The sequence below is a fragment of the Nerophis lumbriciformis genome, linkage group LG30, assembly GCF_033978685.3.
Source record: "Nerophis lumbriciformis linkage group LG30, RoL_Nlum_v2.1, whole genome shotgun sequence".
Classification (NCBI taxonomy): Eukaryota; Metazoa; Chordata; class Actinopteri; order Syngnathiformes; family Syngnathidae; genus Nerophis; species Nerophis lumbriciformis.
This window is the reverse complement of record NC_084577.2, coordinates 16,470,087-16,490,289: the sequence shown is the minus strand read 5'-3', so window position 1 is coordinate 16,490,289 and position 20,203 is coordinate 16,470,087. Positions and strand designations below refer to the sequence as shown.

At 40.7% G+C, this 20,203-nt stretch overlaps 1 protein-coding gene across 7 annotated transcripts in view; it reads right to left on the bottom strand.

The window, feature by feature from the left end:
• mecom (MDS1 and EVI1 complex locus) overlaps positions 1–20,203 on the bottom strand; it is a 514,494-nt gene that overhangs the window by 35,078 nt on the left and 459,213 nt on the right. For 3 of the 7 annotated variants that reach the window (XM_061925665.1, XM_061925666.1, XM_061925667.1), the window contains 4 exons: positions 19,482–19,662; positions 12,483–13,854; positions 8,643–8,733; positions 5,418–5,444 (listed from right to left, as the gene is read on the bottom strand). In XM_061925665.1, the coding sequence (XP_061781649.1) occupies positions 5,418–5,444; positions 8,643–8,733; positions 12,483–13,854; positions 19,482–19,662 (1,671 nt within the window). The remainder of the gene's footprint in view (positions 1–5,417; positions 5,445–8,642; positions 8,734–12,482; positions 13,855–19,481; positions 19,663–20,203) is intronic. The other 4 variants (XM_061925663.1, XM_061925664.1, XM_061925661.2 and 1 more) reach the window with 4 other exon arrangements.

Below are 20,203 nucleotides of genomic sequence, written 5' to 3'. Positions count from 1 at the left end.
TTAACCCCCCCCCGCCCCCTGAATCCAGCGTCCCAAAGAGACTGTTACCCTTGGACAGATGTAAGTAACGCGGCCCCCACTAAACACCTCCACTGCCCCCTTAAGTGCAAGCTCATTTGGAATAGCTGTGCTTCGTTGTCTGCACAAGCAAACATCCAAAAGTGATGTCCAGGGTGTAGCTCCGCTGGAAATCCCCGCTTTTTTAGCCTTTAATTGGAATCTGAGCTATATCTAGATGCAAAAAATGTCAACAAATTAAAATAATTAAAACGAGGGGGGAACACCAAAAACAGAAGTCACGTGATCAATTGTGTATATTCGAAAAGAAGTTCATAGGGGGAGTCAGTTGCCCATAATGTTGTGTAATTGTAAATAAACAAGTTTGGTCAAAGGTAAACTGCAAAAAGTCAGTGATCAAAAACAAGAACAAAAAATACAAAAATTAGTGGTATTTTATTTGAACTAAGCAAAATGATCTGCCAATATAACAAGAACATTTGGCTTGTCAAGACTTTCCAAAACAAGTAAAATTAGCAAACCTCAGTGAACCCAAAAATACCTTAAAATAAGTATATTCTCACTAATAACAACTGTACTACTATATGAGTACGTGTTTTCTATTGTTTCATTGAAAATAAAACAGCAAAGTCCATTTGGCTGTCATCTGTTTTAATTATGAGACACAATTGTGTCAAAGTCATGATTTTTTTTTTTCCATGCTTGAATAAGAAATTATTACTAGAGATGTCGATAAATGCTTTAAAATGTGATATCGGAAATTATAGTTTTTTTTTTATTATCGGTATGTTTTTTTTTATTTTATTTTTTATTTTTTATTAAATCAATATAAAAAACACAAGATACACTTACAATTAGTGCATCAACCCAAAAAACCTCCCTCCCCCATTTACACTCATTCACACAAATACTCAGTGGCCTAGTGGTTAGAGTGTCCGCCCTGAGATCGGTAGGTTGTGAGTTCAAACCCCAGCCGAGTCATACCAAAGACTATAAAAATGGGACCCATTACCTCCCTGCTTGACACTCAGCATCAAGGGTTGGAATTGGGGGTTAAATCACCAAAAATGATTCCCGGGCGCGGCCACCGCTGCTGCCCACTGCTCCCCTCACCTCCCAGGGGGTGATCAAGGGTGATGGGTCAAATGCAGAGAATAATTTCGCCACACCTAGTGTGTGTGTGACAATCATTGGTACTTTAACTTTAACTTTTAACAAAAGGGTTGTTTCTTTCTGTTATTAATATTCTGGTTCCTACATTATATATCAATATATATCAATACAGTCTGCAAGGGATACAGTCCGTAAGCACGCATGATTGTGCGTGCTTCTGGTCCACTAATAGTACTAACACTAAATTTTACTCATTTTTATTCCTTACTAGTTTCTATGTAACTGTTTTTATATTGTTTTACTTTCTTTTTTATTCAAGGAAATGTTTTTAATGTATTTATCTTATTTTATTTTTTTAAAAGGACCTTATCTTCACCATACCTGGTTGTCCAAATTAGGCATAATAATGTGTTAATTGCACGACTGTATATATCGGTATCGGTTGATATCGGTATCGGTAATTAAAGAGTTGGACAATATCGGAATATCGGATATCGGCAAAAAGCCATTATCGGACATCCCTAATTATTACTTTAAAAAAGTAGTTTTATACTTGTGAGTGTTGATGACACAGCTTTGCAACAGTTAATATTCTAGTTTCAAGCATGTTTTGCTCAATATAGGTCATAAAATCTCAGCAACAAGCTGTAATATCTTACTGAGATAAATAAGAACCAAAACCCTTAAAACAAGTAAAACACTCTAACATAAAATCTGCTTAGTGAGAAGAATTATCTTATCAGACAGTTTCAGTTTTTGCAGTGTACTCTACTAAAATTGCACAAAAACACAAGTTAAGCATGATGTCACTACATTTGTATCTACACTTCAGCACAGTTGTTGAGATGAGTTGGGTTTATGTTTATTTCGAACTTGCATGCATCCAACATAATACATCACAATTTCCAGTTTCACTTATTCAACACGTTCGAAAAGGAGTAGGAAGAAGCAGAGCTTATTTAATCCTACCCCTTTTCCTTTACTTAGCGGTCTCTAAAACTTGTGTTCATTTCCTGTTCTCAATTTATTCACAATATACTCCATAACTAATAACATTAGTGACATAACATGGAAAATAATTAGTGTTTTTTTTTTTTTTTTTTTTTTTTAACTTAGATGACGGTTAATAATGTTTGAACGTAACTTAAAATTAAGAGTGTCCAGATACAACTTTTTCCACTTCTGATCTGATACTGATCACTATGGACTGGACTCTTACTATTATGTTGGATCCAGTATGGACTGGACTCTCACAATATTATGTCAGATCCACTCGACATCCATTGCATTCGGTCTCCCCTAGAGGGGGGGGGTTACCCACATCTTCGGTCCTCTCCAAGGTTTCTCATAGTCATTCACATCGACGTCCCACTGGGGTGAGTTTTTCCTTGCCCTTATGTGGGCTCTGTACCGAGGATGTTGTGGCTTGTGCAGCCCTTTGAGACACTTGTGATTTAGGGCTATATATATAAATAAACATTGATTGATTGATTGAAATGACTCAAACAGAGAACAATGGTAGGTCTGAAAGACATTCAGACCTACCATTGTTCTCTGTTTGAGTCATTTCACTCGGTCAAACATTTTCTGGCATACCACACTACAAAATGACACAAAATATATATGATTCATGCTGATATCGTATCAGATCAATATCGGTATTGGCCAATACCCAAGGCGCCAAAATCAGTATCAGATCAGAAGTGGAAAAAGTTGTATCTGGAGACTCTTAGTTTTAAGCACTAACTTATTTACTGTTAACTGTCTAAAATGGGCTTGACACATGATGTGTGGAACACACAATGGCCAAAAGGTATATATGTGTGTGTCCAAGATAAAGGAAACACCAGGCTGTCTTCTTTTAATAGATTTATTACAATCTTTGGCAAGCTAGGTAATGTTTGCTGTGGTCCGGAACAACATGGCACACAAACAACTATCAGAAATGCAGCCAGTATTCCACACAGATCATGTGTCAAGCCCATTTTAGACAGTTAACAGTAAATAAGTTAGTGCTTAAAACTAAGAGTGTCCAGATACAACTTTTTCCACTTCTGATCTGATACTGATTTTGGCGCCTTGGGTATTGGCCATTACCGATATTGATCTGATACGATATCAGCATGAATCATATATATTTTGTGTCATTTTGTAGTGTGGTATGCCGGAAAATGTTTGACCAAGTGAAATGACTCAAACAGAGAACAATGGTAGGTCTGAAAGACACTAACTTATTTACTGTTAACTGTCTAAAATGGGCTTGACACATGATCTGTGTGGAATACTGGCTGCATCTCTGATAGTTGTTTGTGTGCCATGTTGTTCCGGACCACAGCAAACATTACCTAGATTGCCAAAGAATTTCATAAATCTATTAAAAGAAGACAGCTTGGTGTTTACTTTATCTTGGACACACGCATCTATACCTTTGGCCATTAAAAGCCAGTCATTTCCAGGAGTTATCTCACCTTCTAAGTCATACTTGCCAACCCTCCCGGATTTTCCGGGAGACTCCCGAAATTCAGCGCCTCTCCCGAAAACCTCCCGGGACAAATTTTCTCCCGAAAATCTCCCGAAATTCAGGCGGAGCTGGAGGCCATGCCCCCTCCAGCTCCATGCGGACCTGAGTCCGCTTTCCCACGATATAAACAGTGTGCCTGCCCAAACACATTATAACTGTAGAATGATCGAGGGCGAGTTCTTGGTTTCTTATGTGGGTTTATTGTTAGGCAGTTTCATTAACGTCCTCCCAGCGCGGTAACAACACACAACAACAGCAGTCATGTTTTCGTCTACCGTAAAGCAGTTCGTCTGCCGTAAACAGCAATGTTGTGACACTCTTAAACAGGACAATACTGCCATCTATAACATCAATAACATATACGGCTTTTAGAGAGTGCAGTGCACAACTGCGCACACAACAAGGAGACGAAGCAGAAGAACGAGGAAGATACAGCCATGGCGACGCCGACGACGAGTAAGATGAAGAAATACGCTTTGTTGCACCTTTCCTGCCTGAGTCCGGCGATTAGTTGCAAATCTTGCTTTATTGATTGCTTGCACACAGTCAATCCAACACAAAACAAACTAGTCCCCGCCCGCACTCACGCTACCGCTCCCTCTCTTCTCTCGCCCACACACTCACTGACGTCACTCACCTCACATGCTCACCTATTAAAGGGCCACACACACACATACACTACTCTCATAACAGCTTGTAAGTTCCAAGCCGCAGCTGCGATTGGACCTGGATAGCCTCCGGAAAAGAAGTAGTGGACTACCAAGTGCTTGGCACTGAAGATCTTCCTCAGGAAGCAAAGATTCATCGGTTTTGGGCCATGCTAGGGAGAGATGGAAGATTCCAGACTCTAATGCATTTGATGAAAGCACTTTTGTGCGTGCCACACATCAATGCATCATCAGAGAGGGTGTTCAGCATGGTTTGAAAAATAGTGACAGAGAATAGAACAAGGATGGACAATTCAACCCTTAACTCAACAATGAGTAGATGAGTGTTATGTGTGTGTATATGTGTAAATAAATGAACACTGAAATTCAAGTATTTCTTTTATTTATATATACATATATATATAATAAAATAAATATATATATATATATATATATATATATATATATATATATATGTATATATATAGCTAGAATTCACTGAAAGTCAAGTATTTCTTAGATATATATATATATATATATATATATATACATATATATATGAAATACTTGACTTGGTGAATTCTAGCTGTAAATATACTCCTCCCCTCTTAACCACGCCCCTAACCACGCTCACCCCTGCCCCCTCTCCCCACCTCCCGAAATCGGAGGTCTCAAGGTTGGCAAGTATGTTCTAAGTAGCCTCTGATTTACTAATGGTTTCTAATGTTGTAAAAATGTGTAGAATAAATATTACATTTCAACATTTCTGTCAACGAAGATTTGCTTCAGCCTGCGACACATAGTCATTTTGATAGTAGGCTATTATAGCTAATATAGACACTTACGTCATGTGTTGCCTTCATTATAAGACTTATTTACGGCTTTTCATTTTTTGCTTCGGACAGATTTGTTTTTTGTATTTTTGGTCCAATATGGCTCTTTCAACGTTTCGGGACACCCCTACTTACAACAGTGTGAAATATGACAGGTCAGCCAGGTGCCGGATAGCATTTTTGATGTGTAACAAGGTGTAACAAAATGCAAAGCTTATTGGCTTGTCTTCAAAATAACAACATCACATTTTCCATGCATCAATGTTAGTTGAAAACTAAACTTACCCAAGTGTTCTGATCCGGCAAACGAAACTGAGGGGTGAGAAAAAAGAGCAGTCAAAACCAGGACATGGTCAACGCATCGCCATCTCTAGATTTGAAATATGTGGGCAACAGGTATCAACTTGGTATGTTATGTCATGATGCCGGAAATATAGGTGGCTCTAATAGTACCCAACACTTCCTTGTGCTCAATGAACATGTTTCAGGCGTTTAAGAGGAGGCCATATTTCTTTGCAATAAAATATCCTGCCAGGAATTAAAATGTTGAATCACAAAAGGTAACAAAAAGTTCCAGTTCCTAAGTCCCTTTTACCATATGTCTCAGGGAGTGAGTCAGGTGACAGCAAGCGAACCCCTTTAAAAGTATACAAAAGGGCCTCTTGACTGGTCTCTCTTGGACCCACCCGAGTCTGGTGTTTCTGGGAATGATTTGTGTGTCCAGACATCATAAAGTCATAAAGACGGTCTGAGCACACTGTTAGTGTTTCGAATGATAGGACACCTCATTAAGGCATGTGGGACAACCATGTGGCCGCCGCAGCAGTCGGGGACTGGGGGGACGTAAATCAGGCAAATGAAACAGCTTGTAAAAACCAGACCTGAAGCGGTTAGAAAAAAAAAATTCATAGGCCTGAGAAAGCGGTGTTTTCACTTTCCGATAGGCCCTTCTTACCCGCAGTAGAGACTAATCAAATGAACAATACAAGGTGTGAAAGATATACTGGAATTTCTTGGATACAAAGTGGTTGGTAAGAACTCAAGGGTAGCACATACTACGTAGATGTTTGAGTCAAAATATCGTATTTTCCGGACTATAAGGCGCATTTAAAATCCCTTTTTTTTCTCAAAACTCGACAGTGGGCCTTATAACCCGGTACGCCTACTGTAAGGAATACGTTTGGTTGAGTGTTAGAATAATGCTTAAAGGCCGTTGCTATAGTTATTATCAATTGTGCTGAAGTTGTACTTTTCTATCTGTGCAAAGCGAGTCGTCTCGTATCAGTGTCTGTGTCCGGAATCGGCCTGCTGACTGCCAAGGGCGAACATCGAGTGCCGTGACGCAGACAGAGCAGAGACAGGGCGATATCACGAGTGTCAGCACATTTGCATTTCATTAATAGTCATATATTGTGTCTAACTGGGGCTGCTGAGATTACCCCCTTCCTTCAAGCAGCAGCTTCAGTGATGTGACCAGGGACCTCCCAAATAAATAGAGGAGCACGTGGGCAGGATTTCAGAGCGTAGGTTGGTTCTGTAACTAGAGTACAGCCCAAAAACGTCTCTCCTCATTGAGCCAAATTGAACTCTGTCTCTGCATGATTCCTTGCTTCTTGTCTGTTTAATAGATGTCATTGTCATGTCTGTGTGATCATGTTTTGTTTTAGTCATGTTCGGTTTTGTTTTTGGACTTTTTGTGCACTTTTGTTTGTTTTGTCACCGTAGCAACCATTAGTTTTCACCTGTCACGTCACGCACCACGCACCTGTTTTCACTAATCATGTCTGTAGTATTTAAGTTCATTGTTATCAGTTTGTCTTTCTGGCTACATTGCATTTTATGCTCTACACACTCTTCATCCTCTTAGATCATGCTTCATGTCCCATGCCAAAGGAAGTTTTTGTTCCATGTTTATAGTCTTTTTGGTTTCATAGTTTGTTCTCCGCCATTGTGCGCGCCTTTTGTTTACTTCTTTTTGTTTTAGTAATTATAAAATAAAATATGTACTCACATTCCCGTCTCGCCCGAGCCAACTTTCCGTTGCCTTCTGGAAAAACTAAACCCAAGGACCAAGTCTTGACAGTCATCAGTGTTTGAAGCTTACCCACCTCGAAGCAATTTTATTTGGTACATGGTGTAATGATAAGTGTGACAAGTAGATGGCAGTCAAACCTAAGAGATAAGTGTAGGCTGCACCGTTTGATGTGCTTCAACATACGAGTATTATTATGGTGTGTGTATAAGGTAAGACATATTATTTGGCATTTTGTTTCGCAATATTATGCAAAAGCAACTTTTCCTACTTTCTGGTACCTGCTGATCTGTATTTGGGATCTGCATAAATCCTGAAAAATTGCGCGTATCTGCCTTTGTAGTCCGTGTTGACGCCGTAGTCGATAAGCTTCTTCTTTTTCTCTATCTTCTTGTTATGTGACATTGATCCTCCGCTGTTGCCATTTCTAATATAAAGTAGTGTAACGTTCTTACTTATATCTATCAGTAAACTCGCCATGAAAGCGCTAAAACATACTGGTGTAGTGAGTTTACATTATTCACCCAAGGAACTTTAGTTATTAGAGTTCCGGTCGGACGGTTTTTCACGGGACACATTTCCGGCCTTGTTGCTGTTTCTGGATGAGGAGATGCTGCTCCGTTATTGATTTAAGTAAAGTCTGAATGTCATTCAAACAGTTAGCTCCATCTTTTGACACTTCTTCCACTCCCGTCCTTGCACGCTACACCGCTACAACAAAGATGACGGGAAAAAGACGCTGTCGAAGGTGAGCCACGTAAATAAGACCGCCCACAAAACGGCGCATCCAGAAGCGACTGTCAGAAAGCGGCTTGAAGATGATCTGTAAAACATCATCTATGCAACATTTTGACCAAAGAACCACCATTACATGTTATGTAGACCACAAGGAAGTGTTTTCAATGTAGAAAAAAAATAAAATAAATATGACTCCTTTAACCTCTAAAGGCCTTAGTGGCCACATGTGTGGACAGCACCTTTTAGCTCTTATTTCCAAAATTGTGTCCACTACTGAATTTGGGGTCTTATGCCAACATATGGACACTTATACTGCTATCTGGTGGTGTCAGAAGAGTATAACATACAATAGAATTTGGAAAAAAAAAGTGTAAAAATAAAAATGTGCATGTCACTACACATGAAGTACAAATTTTGTGTACTTATGGACAAAGTACATCAAATTAAAAGATGATTTTTAGTTTGTATTCTAATTAGGGTCCAATAAGCCCAAATAGCAAAGAAAAAAAGCATGTAAACAAACAGCTTGGGCCTTAAGAGGTTAATATGCCCTATAATCCGGTGCGCCTTATATATGAAAAAAAAAAATAGACCATTCATCGGCAGTGCGCCTTATAATCCGGTGTGCCCTAAGGTCCGGAAAATATGGTATGCCAATCAAGTCAATGACACATTCTGATTTGCTTTAAGGAGACTTATTGATATTTTCTCTTATGTTCTAGTATGCAGTCAAAACTAACCTGTGGATGGAAGAGGAATCCCGGGGCTGGTCGCATGTACTTGTCTTTCAGCGTCTCAAACGGATCACTCATTCTCCTCTTCTCAACCCTGCTAATAATAGATTTCTATCAGCTCTTAACACATATATAGTTATTGAGTTTGCAAAATGAAACTAAACAAGCAAAATGGCAAAGCATTTTAGTTCAGTTCAGATCGGTACACTTTGGGGCTTGAAAGTGGGTATGGTATCAATTACATATTATGGTGACGTTTTAAGGATTGTGTGCTATGCTGGGGCTGCATAATTCACTACACTTTAATAACTTTCATGATAGTCTGCCACGATTAAATGATGGTGATTGCCGTCGATATAAAAATCAAACACTTTCGCAGCCACGGCGGCAGTAGTGCTTCTCGTCTTGAAGCCGCCAACGCCAAAGGCCATTGTGTAGGCGCACAGAGCTCTGTTACCTCTTTGACCCGCGACTGGTGTGGACACCTGCACAACATGATGCTTTGATTGTCACCCTGACAGAGCTAATGGCTCGCCATCGTGCTAAATAGAGTCAAACACAGAGTGCCAGCACCGCAACTCATTGGAATTCATGCACCCCTTGCATCTGCGCTTGTGTATGAATTCAGGGAATGTGGAATAGTAATTGCGCATTGAAGAACTCTTATACAAGAATACAATTTCCATACACTAAATCTAATAGAAAGGCGCTATATAAATCTATTCCATTATTATTATTATTATATTTATGTTTTTTGTCATTTAACATACTGTACATATTTCACATTAAAAACGATCAAATGTATGATTAGGGTCAAGTGGGGTCCTCTAATTGATGATGTTTGGGACACGTGCAGAATGTGGCTGATTTTTTTATGATTTCGAAAAAACCCCCATAAAAAAACAGATAAATTGAGCTAAAGGCTCTATGAGAAATTAAAAAATGAGAAATTTAAAAAAAATAATATTAATGAACAAATACACAAAGATTTGTCAGTAAATATATAGACACCCGTAATGTTTATTTAGACCTTTTATTAGACTATTTAATTACAAATTATATGATAACGTCACATTTATCCCCCATTAGCGCAAGTAAACTGCCTACCTGTAGGGATGAAAATTAGCGAATGCTAATCACTAGAATTTATATAGCAATACCAATGTGAATTAAGGCTGCGAGCAGCGTAGAACGGGCCCTCGCCCCGTTGCACCGCGGGGTTCACGCGAGTCGGCTGGCACGTATGAAGCTTACGGTCACGTCCGTACCGATGCCCTGACCCAACACCAAAAATTTTGGGACCCCTATACCTGACGCGCCTACACAATATGGGGACTTTTTGTGCACGTTAAGGGCCTCAAAAAGGCATTCAAACGTATAAAAACAAAAAATACAGCAATTTTAATGGGCCCTTACGGTGCTCTTCTTCGCCATTGTCGGGTTTGCTCTGCTACTCGGGCCCTAATAAAATAAAATAAAATAGGATAAGATAAGACAAAATAAAATAAAAAACAATAGGATCAGATAAGATAAAATAAAATAAAATAAGATAGGATAAGATAAGATAAAATAAGGTAGGATAAGATAAGATAAGATAAGATAAGATAAGATAAAATCAAGTAAAAATAAAATAAAATAAAATAAAATAAAATATAATGCAATGAGGTGGCGACTTATTTACGCTTTACATAAATATTACATTACTTCATAAACCTACTGCAGTTGTTAATAGTACAATCGTTTGTAATGTTACTAAACAGGCCGAAAAATTTGAAGACTTCCTGTTCGTATTCAGGTATGGGTTCCTGAGACTTTTATGCGCGCCTCGTCATGACAGACGTCTCCAGCGATTTTCGTGTTGATACGTGAATCTGGTAGGAGGAGCTAATTTTTTTTCTAATTTTAAAGGTGGCAATAGAGAGCCAATTTTGAAATGTTATTTTCGGGCCCCTGAAATATACAATTTTTCGGCATACCTGACGCGCCTGCCAAATTTTTGTGCATGTTAATAAGGCCGTCAAAAAGGCATCCAAAAAAGAAAAAAAAGAGCAATTTCAATAGGGTCCTTGCGGTGCTGCGCTGCTCGGGTTCTAATTAGTATCAAGCTAGTGCATCTTGGGAAAGGGGAGTCTTATTTTACGTTGGAGCCTTTTCTATCAGGTATACATGCTTTGTTTGCATGGGACATTGAAACATTACCAAGAAGCAGTTTGGCTGAGTGCTGCTTGAGGGATTGTTTCCTTGCCAAGTGTTTAAAGGGGAACATTATCACCAGACCTATGTAAGCTTCAATATATACCTTGATGTTGCAGAAAAAAGACCATATATTTTTTTAACCGATTTCCGAACTCTAAATGGGTGAATTTTGGCGAATTAAACGCCTTTCTAATATTCGCTCCCGGACGTGACGTCACATCAGGAAGCAATCCGCCATTTTCTCAAACACCGGGTCAAAACAGCTCTGTTATTTTACGTTTTTTCGACTGTTTTCCGTACCTTGGAGACATCATGCCTCGTCGGTGTGTTGTCGGAGGGTGTAACAACACGAACAGGGACGGATTCAAGTTGCACCAGTGGCCCAAAGATGCGAAAGTGGCAAGAAATTGGACGTTTGTTCCGCACACTTTACCGACGAAAGCTATGCTACGACAGAGATGGCAAGAATGTGTGGATATCCTGCGACACTCAAAGCAGATGCATTTCCAACGAAAAAGTCAAAGAAATCTGCCGCCAGACTCCCATTGAATCTGCCGGAGTGTGTGAGCAATTCAGGGACAAAGGCCCTCGGTAGCACGGCAAGCAATGGCGGCAGTTTGTTCCCGCAGACGAGCGAGCAATCGACCCTAGCTTCCCTGGCCTGCTGACATCAACTCCAAAACTGGACAGATCAGCTTTCAGGAAAAGAGCGCGGATGAGGGTATGTCTACAGAATATATTAATTGATGAAAATTGGGCTGTCTGCACTCTCAAAGTGCATGTTGTTGCCAAATGTATTTCATATGCTGTAAACCTAGTTCATAGTTGTTAGTTTCCTTTAATGCCAAACAAACACATACCAATCGTTGGTTAGAAGGCGATCGCCAAATTCGTCCTCGCTTTCTCCCGTGTCGCTGGCTGTCGTGTCGTTTTCGTCGGTTTCGCTTGCATACGGTTCAAACCGATATGGCTCAATAGCTTCAGTTTCTTTTTCAATTTCGTTTTCGCTACCTGCCTCCACACTACAACAATCCGTTTCAATACATTCGTAATCTGTTGAATCGCTTAAGCCGCTGAAATCCGAGTCTGAATCCGAGCTAATGTCGCTATAGCTTGCAGTTCTTTCTGCCATGTTTGTTTGTGTTGGCTTCACTACGTGACGTCACAGGAAAATGGACGGGTGGTTAAAATCAGGCACTTTGAAGCTTTTTTTTAGGGATATTGCGTGATGGGTAAAATTTTGAAAAAAACTTTGAAAAATATAATAAGCCACTGGGAACTGATTTTTAATGGTTTTAACAATTCTGAAATTGTGATAATGTTCCCCTTTAAGCCTGTGTTTAGCCTGGCCGTGATGTCACGAGCAGCCAATGTATCTATATAGTAATACACAGTTTACTTTTACATGGTTCGATACCCCCAGTAGTACCAACGGAATTCGGTCGTTGCTTATAAAAGTACCGAATTCAGTACCCATCCATACCGACCCTTGGGAAACACTGTTTTCTCCAACATAATTTAATAATCGTGATTTCCATATTGCTTAAAATTATTGTGATTGTTATTTAATCGTGTAGCCCTCCACTGTGTCCGACTGAACCAAACTGCGTTGCTTAGTGGGAACAGGTGAACCACTGTTAATAACAGTACCTGTAGATGGGGTCCATGAAAAAAGGAGTTGGCCTGGCATGTTGCAAAGAGTTATCAGGCTTTGGAGTTTCCATACCGGCCTTCCTATCTTCATTGCCTACTCTCTTATTCTTTTCATCCTCTTTTCGGCCCCTAGTCCCTAGACTGAGGTCTAGAGGCTGATCCTGGCCGGTGGAAAGCGATGCCTCTGGTTTAGAGGACGAAAGCGGGCTGGGTTTCTCTTCCTTTCGCTTAGTGGTGAGGTCAAACGGGGACTCTGATGAAGATTTGTTCTGAGCCTTTTTGCAGCCATCTGCCTGCAACTGAAGCTCAGCCTTAAGCCCGGAAGGTCGGACATCCCTGTCTTGGAAAGGATACATGGGAGGAGAGAAAGCTGGGAAGAAAGGCAAGGGGAACATGGAGGGATAAGCCAGGGACCCAACCTTTTTGTCCTGCAGGCTGCTCAGGCCTGTGGAGCCAAAGTACTTCTCAGCAATGGATGCGATGGCCTTTATAGAGTCATTCACAGCCCCTGTAACAGCTGTATGCTCGTCCAGGGAAGAAGGGGTTAGGGAGGGTCCGGCAAAGTTTTTATCAGAACCGCTGCTAGTCAGGCTGGGGCTCTCGGGGCTTCCCTCACACGCCTTCCGTTTGTGGCTTTTGCCATTTTCCCGGGCAGCACCCCTATCTCTCTCAATGTCCATATCGCTTTCTAGCTCAGAGCTAGACATACTTTCTAGATCACTCCCGCTGGGTGTGCTGACGTCGTCCAGATCGCTGCTTTCCGACTGGTCACTTTGCTTGTTGCGCAGCTTCGTCGAGGACAATGAGCTCTGGTTGTGAAGTTCTGAGGCTGCGATGTGACTTGCGGGAGAACTCCTGTCCTTATGGAGGGCCTTGAGGAGCTCTCTGGACTCCTGAGCTCCAGGGCTGGGAGGCAACAGTGGACTCTTACTCAGGTCTGCAACAGCAGTGCGAGTTGCTTGTCTAATAGGGGAAGAGGTGGCAGGAATGAGTGGTGGTCGGTGGTAGAGTCCAGAAGGGAAAAGACCAGGGAAGCTGAACGGGAACGCTGGCGCGGCGGGGAAAGTAAGCCCGCTATGATGTCGGCTAGCACCGAAGTAATCAGCCAATCCGGCACTGCTGTGGCCCATTGCCAAAGCTGATTTGTCCATTCCAGGGCCTCCAGGGAGTGGCATACTCTGGGCGAACAATCCCCCTGCTGTGAAATGGTTTTTCCCTTCACAGAAGCGCCGGTGTTTGTTCAGGGACGAGGTGGTGCTGAACATCTGTCCACAGTCCTTGCACTTGATCTGCGTTCGGCAGTCTGCATGCATGCGTTTGTGGCGGCACAGGTTCGAGAACTGGGTGTAGGACTTATGGCATACCTCACCTGCAGGGGCACAGAGACAGAGACATGGACGGTTTCAGGATGTGGCACACACAAACACACAAAAGTACACAAAATTACATCACATTACCACTTCTATCTAGCATGGGGTACAAAGGAAATGCAATGCAAAAGGATTATGTTCCCATCAATATCATGACAATGAGGAGGTGAGGTGTGTCCAGATCCTGGTATTGTAACGGGTTGACAGTGTGAGTCCGTTGTTGCCACTCATCACCTGCACATCAAACCAAGTTCCCAGGCATCTTCAGCCTCATTGTGTCCCAGGGACTCACTCCGTAAACAATTACACACACACACACACAACACAGACTAAGAAGGAAACACACAAAGGCATGCAGGCACACTGATACACACACACACACATTCCTAGGAGCTTTAAGTACAATGGCTCTATTTTAAGTTTGTGAAGGAAGCAGAGTTGAATGAATCCTATCCTGCAGTCTGGTTCCCAGGACAGGTCCTCTATCGGTCCGCTCGCCCTCCCTCCTACCAGGTCTTTCCCATCACCCAGCTCCCTCACCTTGTCCCTAAGCTGGGTCCCTGTCATCCTGTGGTCAGTGACCTTCCCACAGTCGACTCAAGTACGCTCAAGTCAGACCGTCTGACCCCTCTTTTGTCATTATTAGTCTGTCAAATATATCTAAGACACTACAATTGACTTAAAATGTCACACGGGGGTTGTTACCAAATTATTAAGAGAAACAGGACAACTAGGTGTGGCTCCAAAGGTGACTGTTTGGTGCCGTTTAGAAAAGTTTAGAGTTTGAGCAACTCTCAGTTTCCTATTGAGCGTGTCAAGCATGAAACAATACCTGGAAATATAAGAGAACTAGCAACACAAGCATTATTTACTAAGGTCTTGTAAAACGGCTGCTTCCGAGACAACATTGTAATCATAGTTTTTAGGCTACTGGTATAAAAGGAAATTGTAAAAGAGGTTTTTTTTTAATGATTTTAGGAAATATGTATTTGATCAATTGTTTGATGTATTTGTGTAATGCACGTTAGTTGCAGTGAGTGTCTTCTACAGCAGTGGTCCCCAACCTTTTTGTAGCTGCGGACCGGTCAACGCTTGAAAATTTGTCCCGCGGACTGGGTGAGAGGGGGTGGGGGGTGATTTTTTATTTTTTTTATTTATTTATTTAGTTTTTTTTATAAAGAAATACAATCATGTGTGCTTACGGACTGTATCCCTGCAGACTGTATTGATATACATTGATATACAGTGTATATATTGTGTTTTTATGTTGAGTTATTAAAAAAAAAAAAATAAAATAAAAATTGTATCCCTGCAGACTGTATTGATATACATTGATATACAGTGTATATATTGTGTTTTTATGTTGAGTTATTAAAAAAAAAAAAAAAAAAAAAATTGTATCCCTGCAGACTGTATTGATATACATTGATATACAGTGTATATATTGTGTTTTTATGTTGAGTTATTAAAAAAAAAAAAAAAAAAAAAAAAAAAAAAAATTGTATCCCTGCAGACTGTATTGATATACATTGATATACAGTGTATATATTGTGTTTTTATGTTGAGTTATTAAAAAAAAAAAAAATACAAAAAAAAATATTTTTTTTAATTGTTTTTTCTTGTGCGGCCTGGTACCAATCGGTCCGCGGACCGGTACCGGGCCCGGTGGTTGGGGATCTTTGTCACTTAAAACTCGGAATTTTATATTGTATTATTGTTAAACTGTGTAATGTATGTTTTGAATGTGTTTTCTCTCAATTCTAACATCAATGTTTCGAGGGGCTGGAGTCGGAGATATCTACCACATCTAAGTCTAAAACCTAGTTGTTTTTTTATGATCGATAGAGTAGGCCATGAAGGGAATATTTGCCTAATTTTTTTAAGACAATGGAACAGTAATACTGCTGACCTAAAAATGTGTCATTAGCACATCAGAATATAGGATTATGCTTATCCCCCCTCCACACCCCGGATTGTAAGTATTTCAATGTATATACCCTGATGATTATCTTGTGTGATGACTATATTATGATGATAGTATATATCTGATAATATATATCTGTATCATGAATATTCGGGTGTTACCATTTAGTGGTCAGTTGTACGGAATATGTACTTCACTGTGCAACCTACTAATAAAAGTCTCAATCAATCAATCAATCAATCAATGATTTATAAGGCTAAGGACACTTTAAGATATTGCTATCTTTTAACACCGAGATTTCACTATGTGAAGACTAGTACAGTTTCTAAGGAGTACAAAATAAAAGATTTGATGCGATTTGATGCGATACCAGCATGGTGATAAACTAGTATATTTTGGCCATGGAAAGGATTCGGTCACAGGGACTCATACCAGTCAGTTATGATGCAATCCAAAAACATTCAAACAAGAAAACACCAGTTAATGCATGTGATTAATCACGAAAAATTATTGCATTATTCATGTATCAACGCAGATTAACCAAACATTTTGACCAAAAATGCGCCTTTAATTTATATTGGGGTATTTTCTAAGTTAAATTATGTAAGCGAGTAATTTACTGTGATTAATCATGATTAATCACAATTCGGAAGTGTGATTAATCTGATTAAAAAAATATTTTAACAATGTTTATAGTGAGGCTTTTGAATTTCAGCGCATTCTTTTTAAATCTGCATGAGGATTGCGATTAATTCTTCATCTAGATAGAAATATATAAATATCCCATCAGTCGCCATCCTTGTGGGAGCAGACATTGTACAGTAAGTGATTGTTTTATTATGTGTGTAGCTTGTATATATTGTTTAGCTGTTAGCAATACTGCTACATGATGCTTAGTATTTTACTAAAAGCTGGATCTGTTTAGCACACAGCTTCCAAAACTTGTAAACCATCCTCCTTATATTCAGGCTCAAAAATATAAGGTTCTGGACCATCATTTGCCCCAAATTAGTTGTTGTTGTCTCTCATAAAGTTTGCCGTGGACTTTTATTTGTTTCTGTATTGTGTAGTTATAATTATATGCTTTTACTTGTAATTGTATTGAGTTTTGTGGACCCCAGGAAGACTAGTGGGTTGTTGTGGCAACCAGCTAATGGGGATCCTTGATAAAAATCTAAAATAAATCAAGTAGTTGCTGTTATTGAAGGGAAAAGCAAATGTTGTGATGCGTCTATGAAATGAATGTGCCACTGTATGCTTAAAATTGGCAAAATAGGTAAATATTACATGTTATTATGAATGTGCCTGTCACTACATTATATATATATATATATATATATATATATATATATATATATATACATATATATATATATATATATATATATATATATACATATATATATATATATATATATATATATATATATATATATATATATATATATATATATATATATATATCTTCTCCGGGTTGGGGAGGAGACCCTGCCCCAAGTGGAGGAGTTCAAGTACCTCGGAGTCTTGTTCACGAGTGAGGGAAGAGTGGATCGTGAGATCGACAAGCGGATCGGTGCGGCGTCTTCAGTAATGCGGACGCTGTATCGATCCGTTGTGGTGAAGAAGGAGCTGAGCCGGAAGGCAAAGCTCTCAATTTACCGGTCGATCTACGTTCCCATCCTCACCAATGGTCATGAGCTTTGGGTTATGACCGAAAGGACAAGATCACGGGTACAAGCGGCCGAAATGAGTTTCCTGGTGGCGGGGCTCTCCCTTAGAGATAGGTTGAGAAGCTCTGTCATCCGGGAGGAACTCAAAGTAAAGCCGCTGCTCCTCCGCATCGAGAGGAGCCAGATGAGGTGGTTCGGGCATCTGGTCAGGATGCCACCCGAACGCCTCCCTAGGGAGGTGTTTAGGGCACGTCCAACCGGTAGGAGGCCACGGGGAAGACCCAGGACACGTTGGGAAGACTATGTCTCCCGGCTGGCCTGGGAACGCCTCGGGATCCCCCGGGAAGAGCTGGACGAAGTGGCTGGGGAGAGGGAAGTCTGGGTTTCCCTGCTTAGGCTGCTGCCCCCGCGACCCGGCCTCGAATAAGCGGAAGAAGATGGATGGATGGATATATATATATATCAGTGACGTGCAGTCACTAGAGGCAGGTGAGGCGGGGCCTCACCTGCCATCATGGAAAGAAAAACAATGTAAAAATAATTGTTTTTAATTAAATTGTTATATGTATCCAGTGATTATACTATAAAGTTATTTTCCATTTAACTTCACCCGTTTTAGATTATTTTTATTTAAAATCACTGAATTTTCACATTTGCCGTTCAAATACTGAGAAGAGACGGTGCAGTGAACAGCACGTCACTGCGTTGTGCCTCAACATGGATTGCGCAATGACTCGGCTAACTGCTGGCCTGCTGTGCAGTGAGACCGTATTGCTATATGAATTATATTATACATTTCCATAGTTTAGTTAGCTGAGGTATATAATGTACAGTGTATTTTGTCAACAACTGTATGTGTGTAAAATATTTCTTGTGCTGAGCGATCATAAAACGGCTGCAAAAGACGCACTGGCTGAGGCTCGCCTCCTGCACCCCTGCCGTAGAATGCACGGCAACCCCTGACGGGAGTGTTATATCAACTAAAGCCCACACTTAAACTTTCCACGTGCAAGATTGAATCTATTTAAAAAAGTTATTTCATAAGAAGCCAAAAAGTGCAAAAACAATAATGTTCGTGTTGGAGGAGTTGTGAATGACTGCAGGGCCACAACATTAGGTACACCTGCAGACTATATATATATACTTAGTGTGCATATAAAACAATTATAAAGCGCTTTATAAGCAGAATAGAGTGACTTTGGCCTAATTTTTAGCTGACTTTTGCTAGCGTTTATTTACGAGTTAGAATGCATAAAAAAAGAAAAAAATATGTGTGCTTGTCTTACATAAGGATTGTGAATAATAGGCAAAAATTCCCCAAAAAGTGCAGTTTCCCTTTAACATACATGACCTCTCCAGTATTGTCAGTGATTTATTTATTATGTTGTTTTTCACACAACCATTAGCAGTATTTAAACCCAGTTTAAACCCCTCTTGATTACAGCAAATGGGAAAAGGCCGACATCAGTACATGTGGTTGCTATTTGTGAAGAATGGTGTGGACGGGGAGGGAACAGGGAGGGGGGGGGGGGGGGGGGGTTCGAGGGTCTGCAGTTGGGATGCAGTCACCCCGACCTCTGTGTGTATATATGTATGTGTATGTTAATATGTGCTGATTGAAAAGCAGAGTAGGGTCTGGCGTGGGTGGACTTCTTTTCACATGCGTCCGGGGAAACAGAGAAGAGGCAAAGGGTGAAGGTCATAATGCTTTAGGGGAGGTAGAGTGTGAAAGGTCAAAATGTGTCTCGCTGGAGTTAACAAGGGCAAAAAGTGTGTGTGTGTGTGTGAGAGAGAGAGAGAGAGAGCGTGTAGTAACGCCAAAGCTGGGTCAGACTAGGTCAGTCAGGTTAGCCCAAGTGAAAGTGGGTCCAATTACACGTTCGTTAAATAATCAACAACATATTTGTGCGCCTATGAGGTTGGTTTAAGTAGATTTTCTCTGCAAACAAATATGATTAATATCCCATGAAACAATACAAACAGGTTTTCCATGTACACAAGCATGTTATGATAATGTACTGAGGAGACTTACATAGGTAGGGTCTTAGTGACTTACACATGAAGGGCTTGACACTGCTATGGATGTGCTTATGCTGCTTCAGCCCCGAGGACGTGGCGAATGTCTTGCCGCAGTCGGAGCAGGCGTGGGCCCGCGCCCCCACGTGCTGCGAGCGAATGTGCCTCTGAAGGTTACTGGGGTCTGTGAACACCTGCTGGGGAAAGCAACCGCAAAGACAGGGGTGTTACGAGCTACCGACGTCACACGGGCCCTTACAGTGGAACCTCGATTCCTGAACGAGGAATCGAACATTTTTACACCGCGCCAAATATGCCTCCGCGCGCGGACCGTGTCTCGGCGTACGAACTCTTCATTTATTTATTCATTCATTCATTTTGTGTGCTACTGGAAGCCCTACGGAGTCTGCCATTTTCAATCAATCAATCAATGTTTATTTATATAGCCCTGCTTGGCACTAAGCATCAAGGGTTGGAATTGGGGGTTAAATCACCAAAATGATTCCCGGGCGCGGCACTGCTGCTGCCCACTGCTCCCCTCACCTCCCAGGGGGTGATCAAGGAGGTGGGTCAAATGCAGAGGACACATTTCACCACACCTAGTGTGTGTGACAATCACTGGTACTTTAACTTGAACTAAATCACAAGTGTCTCAAAGGGCTGATGACATCACTTCCCGTACACGAGAGGCGGGGCCCCCTACTTAACATCCTGTTTACATCCTGTACACACGAGCAC